The sequence below is a fragment of the Solanum stenotomum genome, chromosome 1 (genome assembly GCF_019186545.1).
Source record: "Solanum stenotomum isolate F172 chromosome 1, ASM1918654v1, whole genome shotgun sequence".
In the NCBI taxonomy this organism is placed as follows: domain Eukaryota; kingdom Viridiplantae; phylum Streptophyta; class Magnoliopsida; order Solanales; family Solanaceae; genus Solanum; species Solanum stenotomum.
The window spans coordinates 3374353-3389604 of NC_064282.1; the positions used below are offsets into that span (position 1 = coordinate 3374353).

The following is a 15252-nucleotide window of genomic DNA, read 5'->3' on the forward strand; positions in this document are numbered from 1 at the left end:
TTCTCTATAAATAGTGATGTAGTCTTTTATTTTGATTTAATGCAAAAATCAATACAATGAATAGTACAATGAGTTCATCAACATTGGCCTCTTTCTGGCTTTCTCATAATTTCTCTTCATTTTATTTATAACGAATTTCACGTCGAAACACATTTTGAAACGATATATATATATATATCATTATCAATCTTTTTTTTGGTCACTCAATCACAACATATAAATTCAAAGTAAAATTCCAATATCTAATAAGACTTGTTATTTAGTTCCAAACAAAACTAAAATGCAAAAGGTTACTAAGTATTGTATTTGGTGCCTCAATTATTCGACAAGTTTGGAGCAGCCAACGTAACTTAGAAAGGCCAACGTTTGAGTGGCATGACAACAAACTTCATAGTACCATTATTGCAATGGATGCCCCCATGCTCTCCACAAGCAAAAAAGTAGGGCTGTGATTTCTTCAGCACAAACTCGAAACCTTTGCCTGCACCCTGGTTTGGATTTGCTATCCTCTTAGCCCTTCTCAAGTCGCACTTGATGAAGCTCCAATAGTTTGGTAATAAGTATACACTGTGTGGAAATCCTCCATTCGGGTTTGGTGCATCATACTTGAAAACTGCACATAAATTTAAAGTTAGTAAGCTAAAAGATAACTTACATTCCTTTCAATTTTTAAATGAAAGAAGACGTACGTACCTAATGTGTCATTGACAAAGAAAGGGCCACTCTTACGAGCCCAATCCATGTAGTCAAATCCATAACGCCAATTTTCGGAACCACCAACGTTGAATTTATTTGAGGTTTGAGTAGCATTTGGATTATTATTACCATATGGGCAATTGGTTTTGTTCAACTTTCCTGGTCCCCAACCGTAGTTCAAGTTGGCCATACTAAGGACAAACATGAATGAAAACACTACAAGAAACAGAAATGTTTGTGCGTTTGCCAAAGCCATTTTTATTTTACCCACGAATATATTTTCCTTGTTTTGCCAATGAAGAAGATATAAGAGAAATGGAATTTGATTGTGTGGTGATGACAGAGCCAAAATGATGGGCTATATATAGCAAGCCAACTACAAAAATATGATTAATTAGAAAATGAGTCAACATTTTCTTGAAGTAATTGGTTGGTGAGACAAGAAAATTAGTGCAAAAAACACTTGATTGCCTTTTTCAAAATTATCTTTTTTTTTTCTTTTTTTAAGAATATGAAAATGGTTACTGACCTAAACCGAAATTGTTACACACTTTTCGACTAATTAATTAGCATTTTTGCTGGTCGCTTCTATACGTGAGATATCTTAAGGGGGGGTTCATATATTTCTCTATTAAACATGTTTTACTTATGTTTCTATCTATGCTAAGAGGTTGAAAAATTACACTATCCGTATATAGGACTAAAGTTCATAGCTGTATATATAGTTTACGATAGATAAAATAGTCGATAGTCATTGTACAATTATCGTCGCAAATTAATCATCTAGATCAAATTTGTTATGGCTAAGAGTTCTTCGTCTATTTTTAACTTTTTTTTATTAAAAAAAAATTACTTAAGAAAAACCATGTAAACGATTTGATTTTGACGCATTCTGTTACAATATGCAAGGCATTTAGAAGTCAAAAGTAACTGTTAATTATTTTTTATTTAGTGGGATGTTGATCAAGAAAAAGTTATAATCCATCATCTAATGCGCTAGTAGCGGGTGAAATGTGAATAATGCTTTTGGAACTGAATAAAAGAAGTCAGCTGGGAAAATTGACAAAAGGAGGATTTATTTTTGCAGACAACACATTCACGTAATAATGACATCAATCAGACCATTATATTTTATGATGGAGTGTAAACTATTGTTCGATGCTTAATCAAAGGTCTCGAGTTTCAGTTCTAAGAGTGAAAGATTTTACAATGCGTACGGTAAATAACAAGCATGTCCATCTATCTATCGTTCTTCACTTATATATATAGCAAGCATTAAATTGAATTTGAACATGTGACGTACACATACCCATACATCACAAGTCGTATTTTACTACACATGTATTTGTCCACCTACTAGAAGTAGACGTTTCTTACAGATAAAATAAGAGTTTTTCCTCCCTAAATGATAGTGATACTTCAGGTAAGAAAAAAGAACAAGTAATAGTTAGAAATACATTTTGATAAATAATTGATGATAATTCATATAGGGAACTCACACAATTCATGTATGAAACTCGAAAAACAGCGATAATTTAGGTGTGTGTTCTTTACAATCAACTTTATTTTCAACTTCAAATGTTAAAGTCAGTCAAAGCAAGTTGCATTTCCCTGTTTCCTTTTACCAGAAAACATCACTGTTTAAATGGGACCTCAATTTTGTACTGGAAAAAGGTGGGCACAACTGCACAATATGACTTACTCTATACAGAAGCATCTTATTTAGATCTTTTTCTTTCTCATGTGCAGAAGAATATACAGTACAACTGTACAAACCAAAAAAAGGAAGTTCCCATTGTAGATTTTGTTTAGTCACATTTGGTTCTTTTTATGGTAAACTTCATCCCCAAAAGGATGGTCATAATAAGGGAGGATTGGTAACAGATAGCAAGTTAAAACATACACGGGACACAAAAATGTTGGACCAGAACACTAGTGCTAAAAGTAAATCTAAGACAACTCGGCAGCTCTTTTGTTTCCCTAACCCTTTAGAATGCTATGGATACACCAATCACAAGAACATTGAGACTCACAATACATAGAGATGTGTCAAAAAATATAGAGAGACAACAAACCATTATGCGTTTTGAGTCTCGATTTTCTACACAGAAAAATGCAAGGTCAGACGCGAGGAAATGATCTCTGATGCCAACTTACAATTTGAATAGAAGAACATCACTCCACAAAGATCACCTGTTATTAACAGATCTAATATTTACCGAATTCCTGTGAGAAGGGACATAAGTCAATAACTACAATTAACATATGTAATGGACAATAAAACCAACCAAATTTCCCATCATACGCCCTTACCATGACAGCTAAGTTACATAATACATACAAGTTACTTCCATCTCAATGTGGAAATATTAGGCTACAGAGATTGCAAGAAAGTCACCTTGCAAGTCAGCACAATTTTAAAAGAACATTGGATAACGATGCTCATGATTAAATTTTTTTTTTTCTCCGTGCAGCTTATTAATAGCTGATTAATAACAAGGGTGCATTGACACCTAAAATCCCTTCTGCTATTTGGTGCATATAACCAAGAATAGCCTGAGCAGTTCATTTAAAGTTAATTCAGTTCATAGATCAGGATCAATGTCTCGAAACAAGGCAATAAACTATCCTGTTTCTGAAAGCAGAAGGAACTCCCAGAATGATGGCAATTGATAAAGAGTACTAATTGCCAGCACTGGTGCCAAATGAGTACCAAAACTAATTTTGGAACATCCTGGAAAATGCTTTTCTCTCCTTGTCACGTCTATCAGCAATCTATAAGGAAAAAGAAAGAAAACAAAATAAGTATGACAAATAGACTGTCTGGGAAAAAACTAATTTTATTGTGTGTTAAACTCGTATGGAGTCTTCATGCCAAGTACTAACCTTCTTTTTAGCAGCAGCAAGCTGGTTTTTGATTCCTCCTGAAAATTCATCACCAAATTAGTCACTTCAGTAAAAATAGTCTACATGTATAATAGACACTTAAGCTTATCCCGATCGAGCATTCACTACTGTTCTCATGAAGCTAATCATGCCACCAATGGTATAATTAAACAATTCTTATGATATTACAGCATACACACCCCTGCATTCACCTAAGTAAAGATCTCACATCACAGTTTAACATTTTCTGATCATTAGTGTTCCAATCAGTGTCAATTCTAGTTAGGTGTCAAAAACCTTTCAAGGCAAAAAAGCATAACAATTAACCAGAAAATGAATTATCACTAACCATCATTTGGCTCAAGCTCCAATGCTTTCTTGAAACTTTCTACTGCAGCATCTATGTCATTAAGAGCCATGTGTGCCTGATTTGTAAACAGACGAGACGTTATTGTTGGAGCCATTGTAAGGAGTAATAGATTATGGTTGTGATTGATTGGCAAACAGACAGGCATTATTGTTAAAGACACAGGAGCTATTGTAAGGAGTAATAGAAGAGCGCTGTGGGTAAACATTAACCATAATGACATATAAAAGCAGCTACCACATCGGCAATTAAGCAGCAAGCACGTACAACTTAACACTAACCATACTCACCCCTAACCCACCCACCCCACACAGAAAAGTAAAAACATAACCATCAATGAACATATACATCCAAAGCAGGATTACATTATAACAAAATAATCTCTCAAATAAGAACCAGGAACCCACATAAACTAATACTTTACCATGTAAATTGAACTTCAGAAGTAAATTAGAATGGCCATCCTATTTTTCCCTTTTACCACTACAACTTTATGGTGAACGATACATAACTGCACCTACTTATGCCAAGATAATAGGATAGACATGTACACCACTCTACTGAGTTATAGAATCATCTGTTGGAAACACAGATCACCAACAACATATCATGGAGTTCAACCTTGTTTTCCATTAGAAAGTCTTTTTTCCCAAGAAATAGCAGAATTCACTCAATTAAATTGTAAAGATGTTAGGTACATCAAGAAGTGTATATCTATTACTTTCAAACTTGAGAAGTACCAAGTGTTCCGACTCAGCACTATAGTAAGAAAAGGTTGCAATCTAATTTATATTTATTATTCTGAAACCGGCCTTAATTGAGCCTAGGGTCTATCCAAACCCCACTTCTGGGATTACACTGGATATTGTTGTTGTTGTCGATATTCCAAAACCCAAATTAACAAGCAGGTTATTCAATTGTTAAGATGATCAAAGCTGCTGCAGAATACAAAAGCCCGTGACAGATACCAACCTGTCCCTGACGAAATAGAGCTTTTGCATTGTTTTCTCCATCCCGCATAGCAAAGTCAGCATCTAGGAGTGCTCCCTTCAGATCTCCAAGTTTTAGTTTAGAAGCCTGGTTATACATAACAGCTATCAGTTATTTTGTTTGGTTGGTTAATAGGAAAACAATTATGAATTTAAGAAAGCATGACAACTGGGGTTATGAAGGCAAGTGCTGAACTGGAGGATGTGATAAACTTTGAGGTTTCAATCAAAGACAAAGGCGCAATCAGCAAATACAAGACATCAAAACAAAAAGGGACCTAGATGAAAAGGAAAGTACAATTAAAAAAAATAATACTACATTTATCGCAATAATGACTTTAATGCTGTTTAGTCCCTGTACTATCCTGAAATGATCAAGAAGTAGTAAAAACATTTACGACCATTAGAAACAAAAAGCAGACCAAGTGTATTGTTACCAAGAAGGGAAATTGTGTGATGATTATTCCCTATAATGCAAATTCAGTACTGCATCAAACTAAAGCAACAGAAAGGTAACTCACAGAACTGTTGGTAAATATCTGTGATTTCATCCTTCTCAAATATGCGCTCCTATCTGCAAGAGGAACAAGCAGAGTTATAATTCACATGACAACAATTTTTATGGACAAATCCATATTCCAGCGCTATTTATGTTTGTAGAAACAGATATATTTCATAGCCATTTATGTTACAAAATATTTTACAATCCCTACCTTCATCTATCCCTTCTTTCTCCCAGCAGATATCCAAATAGCGCAAAGCTTTTCGATATTTCCTAAGAGCCATCTTGTAATCTTGTTTCTGTGGGAATAAGCAAGCATACGTAAGAAAGATAGCTAAAAGAGATATAGTCGAATGTCAATGAGAAAAAGAAGCAAGGGGATTAGGTAGTTAATAACACTGATGTTGCTTTAAAATTAATACCTTAAAATTTTCATTACCAAATGCCTTAATCGACTCTAGAGCCGTGACCCACCAAGGGAGATCATCAGTATTGTTGTCAAGATCAGCAGGCCAATCAGGATATAGATCACCATCTTTGAAAAAATTTGTGATACCATCATCAGCCCCCTCAGGAATTTCTCCACAATCCGCGATACTGATATCTACTGTTGGGCAATCATTTTCACCAGTAGTCACATGTTCCATAGAACGGACAACCCCCATTCCTTTAATTACTCTTGCAAAAACCACATGTTTTCCATCTAGATGGGAAGTTCGAGTAGTTGTGATGAAAAACTGAGATCCATTAGTGTTAGGTCCAGAATTAGCCATAGATAACATCCCCTTTCTTTCATGCTTCAATTCAAAATTTTCATCCTCAAATTTTAGCCCATAGATGGATTCTCCCCCAGTACCATCTCCAGCAGAAATATCACCACCTTGCACCATGAAGCTCTTAATCACACGATGAAAACAATTTCCCTACAATGGATGAAAACAGCATTTAGGGACAAACTAAAGAAGATTGTAATGCACAGTATGACAAGAGCACAATTTTTTTCAAGAATTCAGCTAAAAAGAAAAGGGGAGCGCAGAGGGTTGATCACAAACAATAAAATAGTGAAATGAAATCATTTATCTAAGCATATCCTTTTATACTCAAAGATAACGAGAACAGAGCAGCTGCCAAAGGCAAACACTCTTGCATCCTATATACCAAGCCTCCTTGACTATATACAAGCAATCAGCAGAGCATATCTGAATCCACCTTGACTGTCTACTTGATAGTAAACGTACTTGAAAAAAGGGATTTCTAGAGTACCAAGACCTGAAGAGCATCCACGGTCAAAATTCAAAAACCTTGCAAAAGTGATTTTTTTTGAGGGAATCAAGTGAATTCGAAAATGTCCCCTCGTCTGACCATACAGAGCAATTAGAAGACGGTTCTGGGAGAAGCCAGCAACAAATAGAAATCAAATAATATCTCATCCTTTCTAGTAGGTTAAGACATAAAATCATATTATTTGAAACCAAAATGACTAAGTCCTAATTCGTAAGGACTGCAGGAGATCAATAAAAAAGAAGTATTGAGATTTAAAATAGACAATAACGTCAGAGAACCGCTTAGAGAAAGGAGGACAACAAAAATTTATCAAGATAAAGCATCAATCTCAAAAGCACAGAATCTGCTAGGAGGAGGAGCAAATGAAAGGACACTAAAGTATACATTAAAAAACCGTGAACTTTTCTACAAGAAAATTTACAGAACAGTACTAACCAATGAAAGCAAAGAAATTAAGTCATGGTTTCTTATTCTATTCATCACCTTTACACAACATAAACAACCCTCAAAAAATCAGTTTTATATAGTAATACTTCTGACAAGCAAAAGCAGATGAATAAAAAGTAGTCATTGCTACTTAAATTTCAAATAGTTATATCCAATTTCATCTTTAACAGTAATCCACAACACCAAGAATCTTGAAAAATTTCACCGACAATTTCTTAATCTGTTCAAATCAAGAAACAAGATTTACACACTGTTTACCCCAAAACAAGACTCCCCTAAGTTGTTACTAGTGCAAAAAACTTCAAAAGGGTATGTTTAATTTCATATATTCATTAACGACCCAAGAAACAGAAAAGAAAAGAATAAAGATAAAAGAACCTTGTAATGAAGGGGTACACCAGTATTAGGACCAACACCCTTTTCACCAGTACAAAGAGCCCTAAAATTCTCAGCAGTTTTAGGAACAACATCATTGTAAAGTTCCACAACAATTCTTCCTTCAAGTTCTCCTCCTATGCTTATGTCCAAATAACACCGTGGTCTTGTCATTCTTCTCTACTGTTGTCTCTGTAACCCTCTGTTGTGTTGGCAAAATAAATATAAAAATAATAAAAAAAAAGAGAAAGCAGTTATCAGAGAAGATGAAGAAGATGAAAAAAAACCCTAGAGGAGTCCCGCTATATATATAATTTCGAAATTCTTCAACCTCTCCTCACTGTATTCAAAACTGTCTTCTCCGTTTATTTTTAAAAAGAAAATAAAAAAACACAAATAAAACCAAAAATAAATAAACAGTGCGTGTGATTTTCGATGAAATAAAAGAAAATATATTCTTGGGAAAAACGTTACATTCGTCCTTTCATTTTATATATGACAAATTTTGTTAGGCTGCTTTGGTCATATATTTTATGTTTCGTATTAGTTGTTCAATTTTAGTTATTTCATTTTTTTTTTATGTTTTTAATAAATTAAAAATAAGATCGATAACTTTATTATTTGTTTTTTAGGAAAAAAAATTAAAATTTTATAAACTTGTTTGCACTCAAAAATAAATACATTATAAGAATAATATGATTTTTTAAAAATATGGTTTTTTTTAAATTTTATAAATTAACAAGTAATTTGAAATAATTATTTTTTAAGGGAAACTACCTAACTAGACATAATTCACTACCATATATACTTAATTTACCTATAGTTTAAAATAATTTCACATAATACCACTTTTAATATTTATACCATATATTTTAAAAGATTTAATCAGTTACACAAATTCCTCAAATATAATATTGAATAATTATCTTAAAATTTAAACTCCTTAATTAATGATCAATTTAAACTATTCAGAAGACATTTTATGCGATACGAAATTTGTCTTCCATAATCATAAAATAAAAGTACAAAAGAAAAAGTCGTTTCCAGTAAGAGAGCCTCCCTTTAGCAGCAAGAATGATTGAGTAAAATTCAATTCTTATGCCATTGCGCAAATCGGGAGTTCTTTGCATCCTCCTCAGTGAAGTCGAGGGACATCTTAAGGATGATAGTGTCGGTGAGGGCAAAACCAATCAGGAACGGCCAGTTGCGACTCCATTTCCGACGGAAAAAGATCGGCCACAGATCGAATGTGTTATCTCTCAACTTTTGGTTGAATTTTCTTCGATAGTCTTTGTATAACGGCGACAATATTAGATACATATAAGAAATTAATACTAGATACTTCTATGATATATATGAATATACTTGTACGATACTCATGTATCTAAGTGTTTAGTTTGTTATACACATCATATATTGTTAACATATATATGAAGGGGGAACCCATCGGTGGCCCCCTTAAGTTGGCACCAATTTTCACTTATACACCTCAACTCAGCTTTGTTCATTTTAGACACCTTATATCATTTCCCGCCATCATTTTTACACTTTTTGCTGACATGTCATAGAGAGTGTAATACACTCATTATCAGCGCGTGAAAGGCTTATTTAATCGTTTTTATTTTATTTTTTTTCATCTTCTTCCTCATTTTTCAGCCATCATCTCCCAAAACTTAAACTCCTTTTATGGAGAAATAAATTTGATAATGCTACAGACAAAAAAAATGCATTTGAACCCATGGACTTATAATATAATGATATAATAAAAATTAAAAGAAAACAATGTGAAGACCCTGCTATCGTAAAGAAGAAGAAAATGGAAAGTCATGAATTCATGAATAATCTCAAATTAGATTTGAGTAGTGGTATGTGTGAATTTGTTATTCTATTCGAGAAGATGATGTGGGTGGGGAAAGGGTTGGGGTTAGGGTGGGAAGAGGTGGAGAAGACATTGGGTAGGTGGGGGAAGAGTGGAGAAAACGCAGGGGTCGAGGTGGGTGGTGTGGAGAAGATGATCTGGGTGGGGTTTGGTTTTTTTATGTTTGAAGTCTTTTGGGCAAAAATTTCACGTGTCATTCACTCATTGGTCACTTCTTTTTTGTACTAAAAATCATTATTTGAGAATTATTTTTTATATATATGCCATGTGTCTTTATTTAATTCGTCATTTTGACACGTCATCGGCGAGTGTATTACAAACACTTTATATATTTGACTGATAATTAAAAAAGTGTCAAAATGTCACAATGGACCATGATATGAGGTGTCTAAAATGAACAAAACTCAGTTAAGGTGTCTAAGTGAAAGTTGGTGCCAACTTTAAGGGGCTACAAATGGGTTCAACCATAGATGAAATTAATACTAGATACTGCTATGATACATATGAATGTAATGATACTCGTGTATCTTACTGTTTAGTTTGTTGGATATATCATATATTGATAATACATCAACTTAATGAATATTATTTCAAAGAATAATAAAAAAATTTAAACATAGATACACTTCTTGATTTCCACCTTTATATTAAGGAAATTGATTAATTTAAATTTCTAGAATTAATTGTCCATGAATTTTGAAAATCCTTAATTACTCCTCTAATTAAGTAAAATTAGTTACAACCAATTAATTTAAACAAATAAAACATGTATCTTGATTTTAAAATTCGGCAGATACATGTATCTTGTAGATTTAGACTCATGCATCCTAAGTACGAAATATGGTAGAGAAAACTATTAGAAATCTTAGTAATTAAGACTTAAACTAGTGAGATTTATGTAGTTTGCCCCACAACTAGCTTTTCGTAAGAGGGCTTGATTAAATGGATTCGACAAGTTATTTCAATTATATATATTGTTTTTATAAATGAGACTCTGCAGAGCGATAAGTAAGACAATTTTACGTATATTTTGCGAAGGTAAATATATTATTTTTAATAAATCATTATTAATTTAAATAAAGCATAATAATACGGAATTGATGAGGAAATGCAGTAGTGAAAATAATAGAGAAAAGAACAATAACAACAATAAATAATACGAGAAATTAAAATAAATGAAATAACATGTAATCATAAAATTGAAAAATAAAAATAATACGGAAGAAAAAGGAAATACTAATATAGGAAACTGAATCGCATTCAACTTTACTCCATCCTTTATATTATTCTATATAGGTTCATGTTCTCAATAACATACATATACGATATATCTAGTTTAGATAAGTTATTTCGATATAAATTTATTTCATATCTTAGTTAAAATTAAAATTATTTTTGTATAGAAATTTAGTCCAACTCATCTCTATGAAAAGCAAGTATGGATTTATCCATGTCCCTGGAATATCCCAAATTCGAACCAAAACAGCCACTAAAATATACATTGTCATATGCTAAAATTCAACTTAATTAAACGAATTTTTCAACAATTTATTTATCTTAGGTATTGTTTGGTTTAAGAAGAGAGAGAAAATAGTTGAACACCTCCTAATTTATTTGTTAATTCTCAAACATATACTTACATTTTACAGGGTTCTATTTTATCTATTTTTTATGAATGTTTAGCTATTATATCATATAGATGATTAAAATTTATAGTGATTCTCAAAAACAAGAAATATGAGTATTATATTACTAATCATTGTCAAGCTTATATGTAAGTGTATGCATGTATCTAAAGTTACTTGAATGACAGCACCATTTTCTCTAACACTTTTTTAAAAAATAGCATTTGTGATTAAAGTTGTTGTCAACTAGTAACATAAATTAAAGAAAGAAGTAAAATGAGCCAGTCAGGATTAATTAGTAAATTAAAGAAGTCATCAAGTTAATTAAGTACAATTGGATGGCAATATAATAGCTACCTAGACTATCGTTGTTTATTACTATATAATTTTTTTTATTATATTTACATGTTTGTAGTGCAGATACCAATACCACAACCATTATTTCTTTTTTAGCTTCTAAAGAAGAACGACTTTATTGTTAATTATTAATTAGCAAAAAGATGGATAATATTACAACCCGACAATTTAAAATAAAGAAATTGGGGACACCTAACTTAGGGCTAAAAATATAGTTAAAAAAAAAAGGCTGACGTGACCGCTCCCAATAAAATTGGATATGATGTATTAGGAACACTCAATTAATAAAAATAACTACGTAAAACATAATTTATTTTAATTAAATCATTTTGAGAAAACACTTTGGAAGATCAATATTGTATTAGTTGTATTGCTAGGCGAACTAATCATCACATATATGACTTATTATGAGATTAACGTGTGGTTTTTTAAATGAGGACTATAATACTATCTTGATATTTGATTGAACGGGAAAATGTTTGAATTTAAAGCAAATTTTTACTACTTGTATTGTTTGAAAATAATTACATATATTAACTTGAAATACAAAACTCAAATTTTGTGATTGAAACTCGTTGTTTTACCTGAGATACATCGAAATTCAATAAACTATATGGCATGGAGAAGCCGATCAAATGGTGATCAATCAAATATCATTTGTCGGTAAAATATATTGTATAAGAACAAATTGTACTTAACTTTGTTATTTAATGACGGGTATGTACGCATTTAATTTTGACAAATGTTGAAATATTATTTGTGCTAAAGAAAAATAGTTTTTCGAATAATTGTTTTTGGTGTCTCATGTGCTTACTTATATTGAAGTTCGATTAATTTGGATTCGCACCAGATAGAATCTCATTTGGGATAACGCTCCCTTCCATGGACTTTTTCATACTCATGGCTCAAACTCGAAACTTCTGATAAAAATAGGAACAACTTCATCCACTGCATCACATCATTTGGTGATATTTTTTTTCTAATAAATTGAGAATGCATAGCACAATTGGTGACAGCTCGTAGTATGTAGATCTGTAGGTGATCAGTACTATTTTATTTTGTATGCATATATATATGGAAACATTTTGTGCTGTAGCTGTAGATCTTGATTGGTTTTGTTTAGTTTTAGTCAATAGATATTCGAACAAAACAAAGCAATTTAGATTTTAGTGGTTATTCATATTACTGAAGTTGATGTTTCTTTAATATGTCTAGTACACAAATACATCGACAAGGAATGTAACAACTAATCCACCAAAAGTTAAATTTTCACTAATTTACCCCTTAACTTCTTTTAATATATTTTATATATTTATCTGTTTCCTTCATCAAATAGCAAGATTAAAGAATGAAACAACTTTTCTTAACACTTTATAATATATTTTAATAAGCTAATTATGTAAAGATAATAAAAGGTAACAAGTGACTAGTGAGATGCTTAATCTAAAGAGTAAAGCACGTTTTTTAAGAACAAGTTAAATTGTACTAATTGTATAAAAATAATTTATATTACCAAAATAAATCCAAGGACTGAATGGGGAGATATTTTGGGGTAATTGGGCTCGGGTCATGAAACAAAGCCCAATATACAGTTCAACCCATTCAGAGTTACACTTCCGAAGTACACATATGTACCTGATTTTATGACTAATTACAACACTACTCCCCTCAAAACAACTTCAGATACAGTATTTGAAGTTGGAAAAACTATCTAATAACATAAATATTTCGGTTATATTTATTAATTTTTTCTATAGTTTGAAATAATAACTAAAGAAAATAGGAGGAGAGGCGAGTGAAATTTGTCTATTTTTTTTAGATACATGTATTTGGGATATTAGATACGCGAGAAAGATAAGAGAGTGACGAGCAAGATGCGAGTGAGATTTTTCTATGTGTCTCATGTGAATCTACTTGGATACAATGTATTCGGACCAAATTACATATATTTTTGACCTCATGTATCCCGTGGTACATCAATCTAGACATATCTGAACGCACCAAAATTTGTTAAGATTTATAATATTACAAACTAACGTGTGTCTAATCAATTAGCTCTTAACTTAAGGTACATCTATCTAGACATATTTGAACGCACCAAAATTTGATAAGATTCATAATATTGCAAACTACCATATGTATAAGTAATAAACTCTTAAACTAGTAAAATTTCTATAAGTTACTCGTTGAAGTTTCATATTTCTAAAGTTCAAACATATGTAGCGGAACTAAACTAAGGGCCCGTTTGGCCATGCAATATGAAATCATGAGATGAAATTGAAGTTTTGTTTGGACATGTAATTTTGACTTTTTATATTGCATGTTTTCTCATAAACATAAAAACTCCATCAGTTGTAAAATTAATAAAATAGTCTCAATTCTTTATAGAATCATACCAAATAAGCAAAACTTTATAGAATCGCATAATATACTTACAAAGCTATTTTTAAAAAATACAACATTTATTGATCAAACTTTAATTCAATAAAAAAAAAATTATATTGAACATAATGTACTAATCTTTAGTATAATCCTCCCACATATTACAAAAAACTTTCTCATGTTGAACTTTCATTTCCCGATCATATGACCGGGAAGACAAACCAACACTGTTACTTTTAGTCATTTGTTGGTAAATTTGATTGGTAAATAAATTTGATAAAAAATAATAAAAAGTGATGAATATAAATGGTAAAGTAGAAACTGATTTGAAGTAATAATAAATTCTATGTTGGTGATAATAATCGTTACATGTGATATAAATGATTTAAAAAGTAATGATATGAATTATAAATATTATTTAAATATGAAATAAATGGTTTGTAGATATAAATGTGGGTTGTAGTTTTTACAAAATATAAACTTATGCGTTAATTGTTGTATTTGAAATTTCATCTCATGATATGAAATCAACGTGAGATTATATGTCCAAATGCTAATTTCATATCATTGTCCAAATGCCTAATAAATAAAAGTTATTATGGATATTTATGATTTTACGAAGGACACAAACATTTGTTATGTTGGGTAAGGAAGCATTTGGATAAATGTCGAGGTAGAGTTATGAAAAATTCCAACAAAGAAGGCCCAGAGGCCACGGCCCATAAATGACCAAACCAAACCCAGAGTTGGTTTGGGACCAAACCAACCAGAATTCTCTCACTTTAAATGCATTAGTTTTTTTTTTTTTTTTTTAGAATGTTTTGCTTTAATACCTAACTTATATCGGAATACATAATTTCTGATTTATAGGGCACAACTTACTTCGGTTTTAAAATATGATTTCTGTCACTGAACGTATGACATAATTTGAGCTACTAAGCATTGCAATTATTCCTTAGGCATAATTTACTTATATCTTGCGAATTTCTTTTTGAAGAATAAAAATTAAAAACTAATAATTTTAAGTGGCAAAAATTAAAGACCCCAAAAATAAGGACATTTGTGCAAATGACCTTTGAAACATTGGAATTACAATTTGAGCCATCTATTTACGTAGAAATAGCTCACGTTGTCACTCTTGGTCTGTTTTTGTAAAGTTGTCACCCATTAACTCTCATGAAATTTTAAAGACATAGGGTGTGTTTGGTTTTTTAAGAAAATGTTTTCTTAGAAAATGTTTTTTCTGGAAAACAAGTTGATTTTTAATTTATTTTCTCATGTTTGGTTGGTGAGTAGAAAATATTTTTCGGAAAAGATTTTTAGTGTTTGATTTATTTTTGAGAAATATCTTTTATTTTTACTAGAGTAGAAAATAATTTTTAAAATTGAAAATATTTTTTAAAAACAAACTTAAATTTTTTTTGGGGTGGGTGAGGGGGGGTGTCGAGGGTAGGGGTGAAAAA

General features: G+C 31.5%; 2 protein-coding genes across 3 annotated transcripts; both read right to left on the bottom strand.

Moving 5' to 3' along the window:
• Positions 1-203: 203 nt before the first annotated feature.
• On the bottom strand, positions 204-2903 carry LOC125876062 (uncharacterized). 2 transcript variants are annotated; one of them, XM_049557184.1, is made up of 3 exons: positions 2854-2903; positions 694-912; positions 204-613 (listed from the first exon to the last, which is right to left on the bottom strand). In XM_049557184.1, the coding sequence occupies exons 1-3, from the start codon at positions 2870-2872 to the stop codon at positions 351-353; spliced, it is 501 nt and encodes a 166-aa protein (XP_049413141.1). In that variant the 5' UTR covers positions 2873-2903; the 3' UTR covers positions 204-350. The 2 variants fall into 2 exon arrangements, with proteins under 2 accessions (XP_049413141.1, XP_049413133.1); XM_049557176.1 differs by lacking the exon at positions 2854-2903 and having other exon boundaries at positions 694-1022.
• Positions 2904-2974: 71 nt separating this feature from the next.
• Positions 2975-7950, bottom strand: LOC125876008 (peptidyl-prolyl cis-trans isomerase CYP40). Its single transcript, XM_049557106.1, has 8 exons — positions 7550-7950; positions 5863-6363; positions 5652-5739; positions 5460-5512; positions 4922-5026; positions 3932-4007; positions 3583-3620; positions 2975-3471 (listed from the first exon to the last, which is right to left on the bottom strand). Exons 1-8 carry the CDS (start codon positions 7718-7720, stop codon positions 3415-3417), a joined length of 1089 nt encoding a protein of 362 aa, XP_049413063.1. The 5' UTR covers positions 7721-7950; the 3' UTR covers positions 2975-3414.
• Positions 7951-15252: the final 7302 nt, after the last annotated feature.

What these genes read in the sequence shown, in the direction of transcription:
- LOC125876062 (XM_049557176.1), bottom strand. Translation starts at nt 952, where the DNA reads ATGGCTTTGGCAAACGCACAAACATTTCTGTTTCTTGTAGTGTTTTCA. An exon ending in CTTTGTCAATGACACATTAG is followed by an intron (nt 614 to 693) that starts GTACGTACGTCT and finishes ATTTATGTGCAG; the next exon opens with TTTTCAAGTATGATGCACCA.
- LOC125876008 (XM_049557106.1), bottom strand. Translation starts at nt 7,720, where the DNA reads ATGACAAGACCACGGTGTTATTTGGACATAAGCATAGGAGGAGAACTT. An exon ending in GGAGCTTGAGCCAAATGATG is followed by an intron (nt 3,621 to 3,931) that starts GTTAGTGATAAT and finishes ATGAATTTTCAG; the next exon opens with GAGGAATCAAAAACCAGCTT. An exon ending in TTGCTGCTGCTAAAAAGAAG is followed by an intron (nt 3,472 to 3,582) that starts GTTAGTACTTGG and finishes TTTTCCTTATAG; the next exon opens with ATTGCTGATAGACGTGACAA.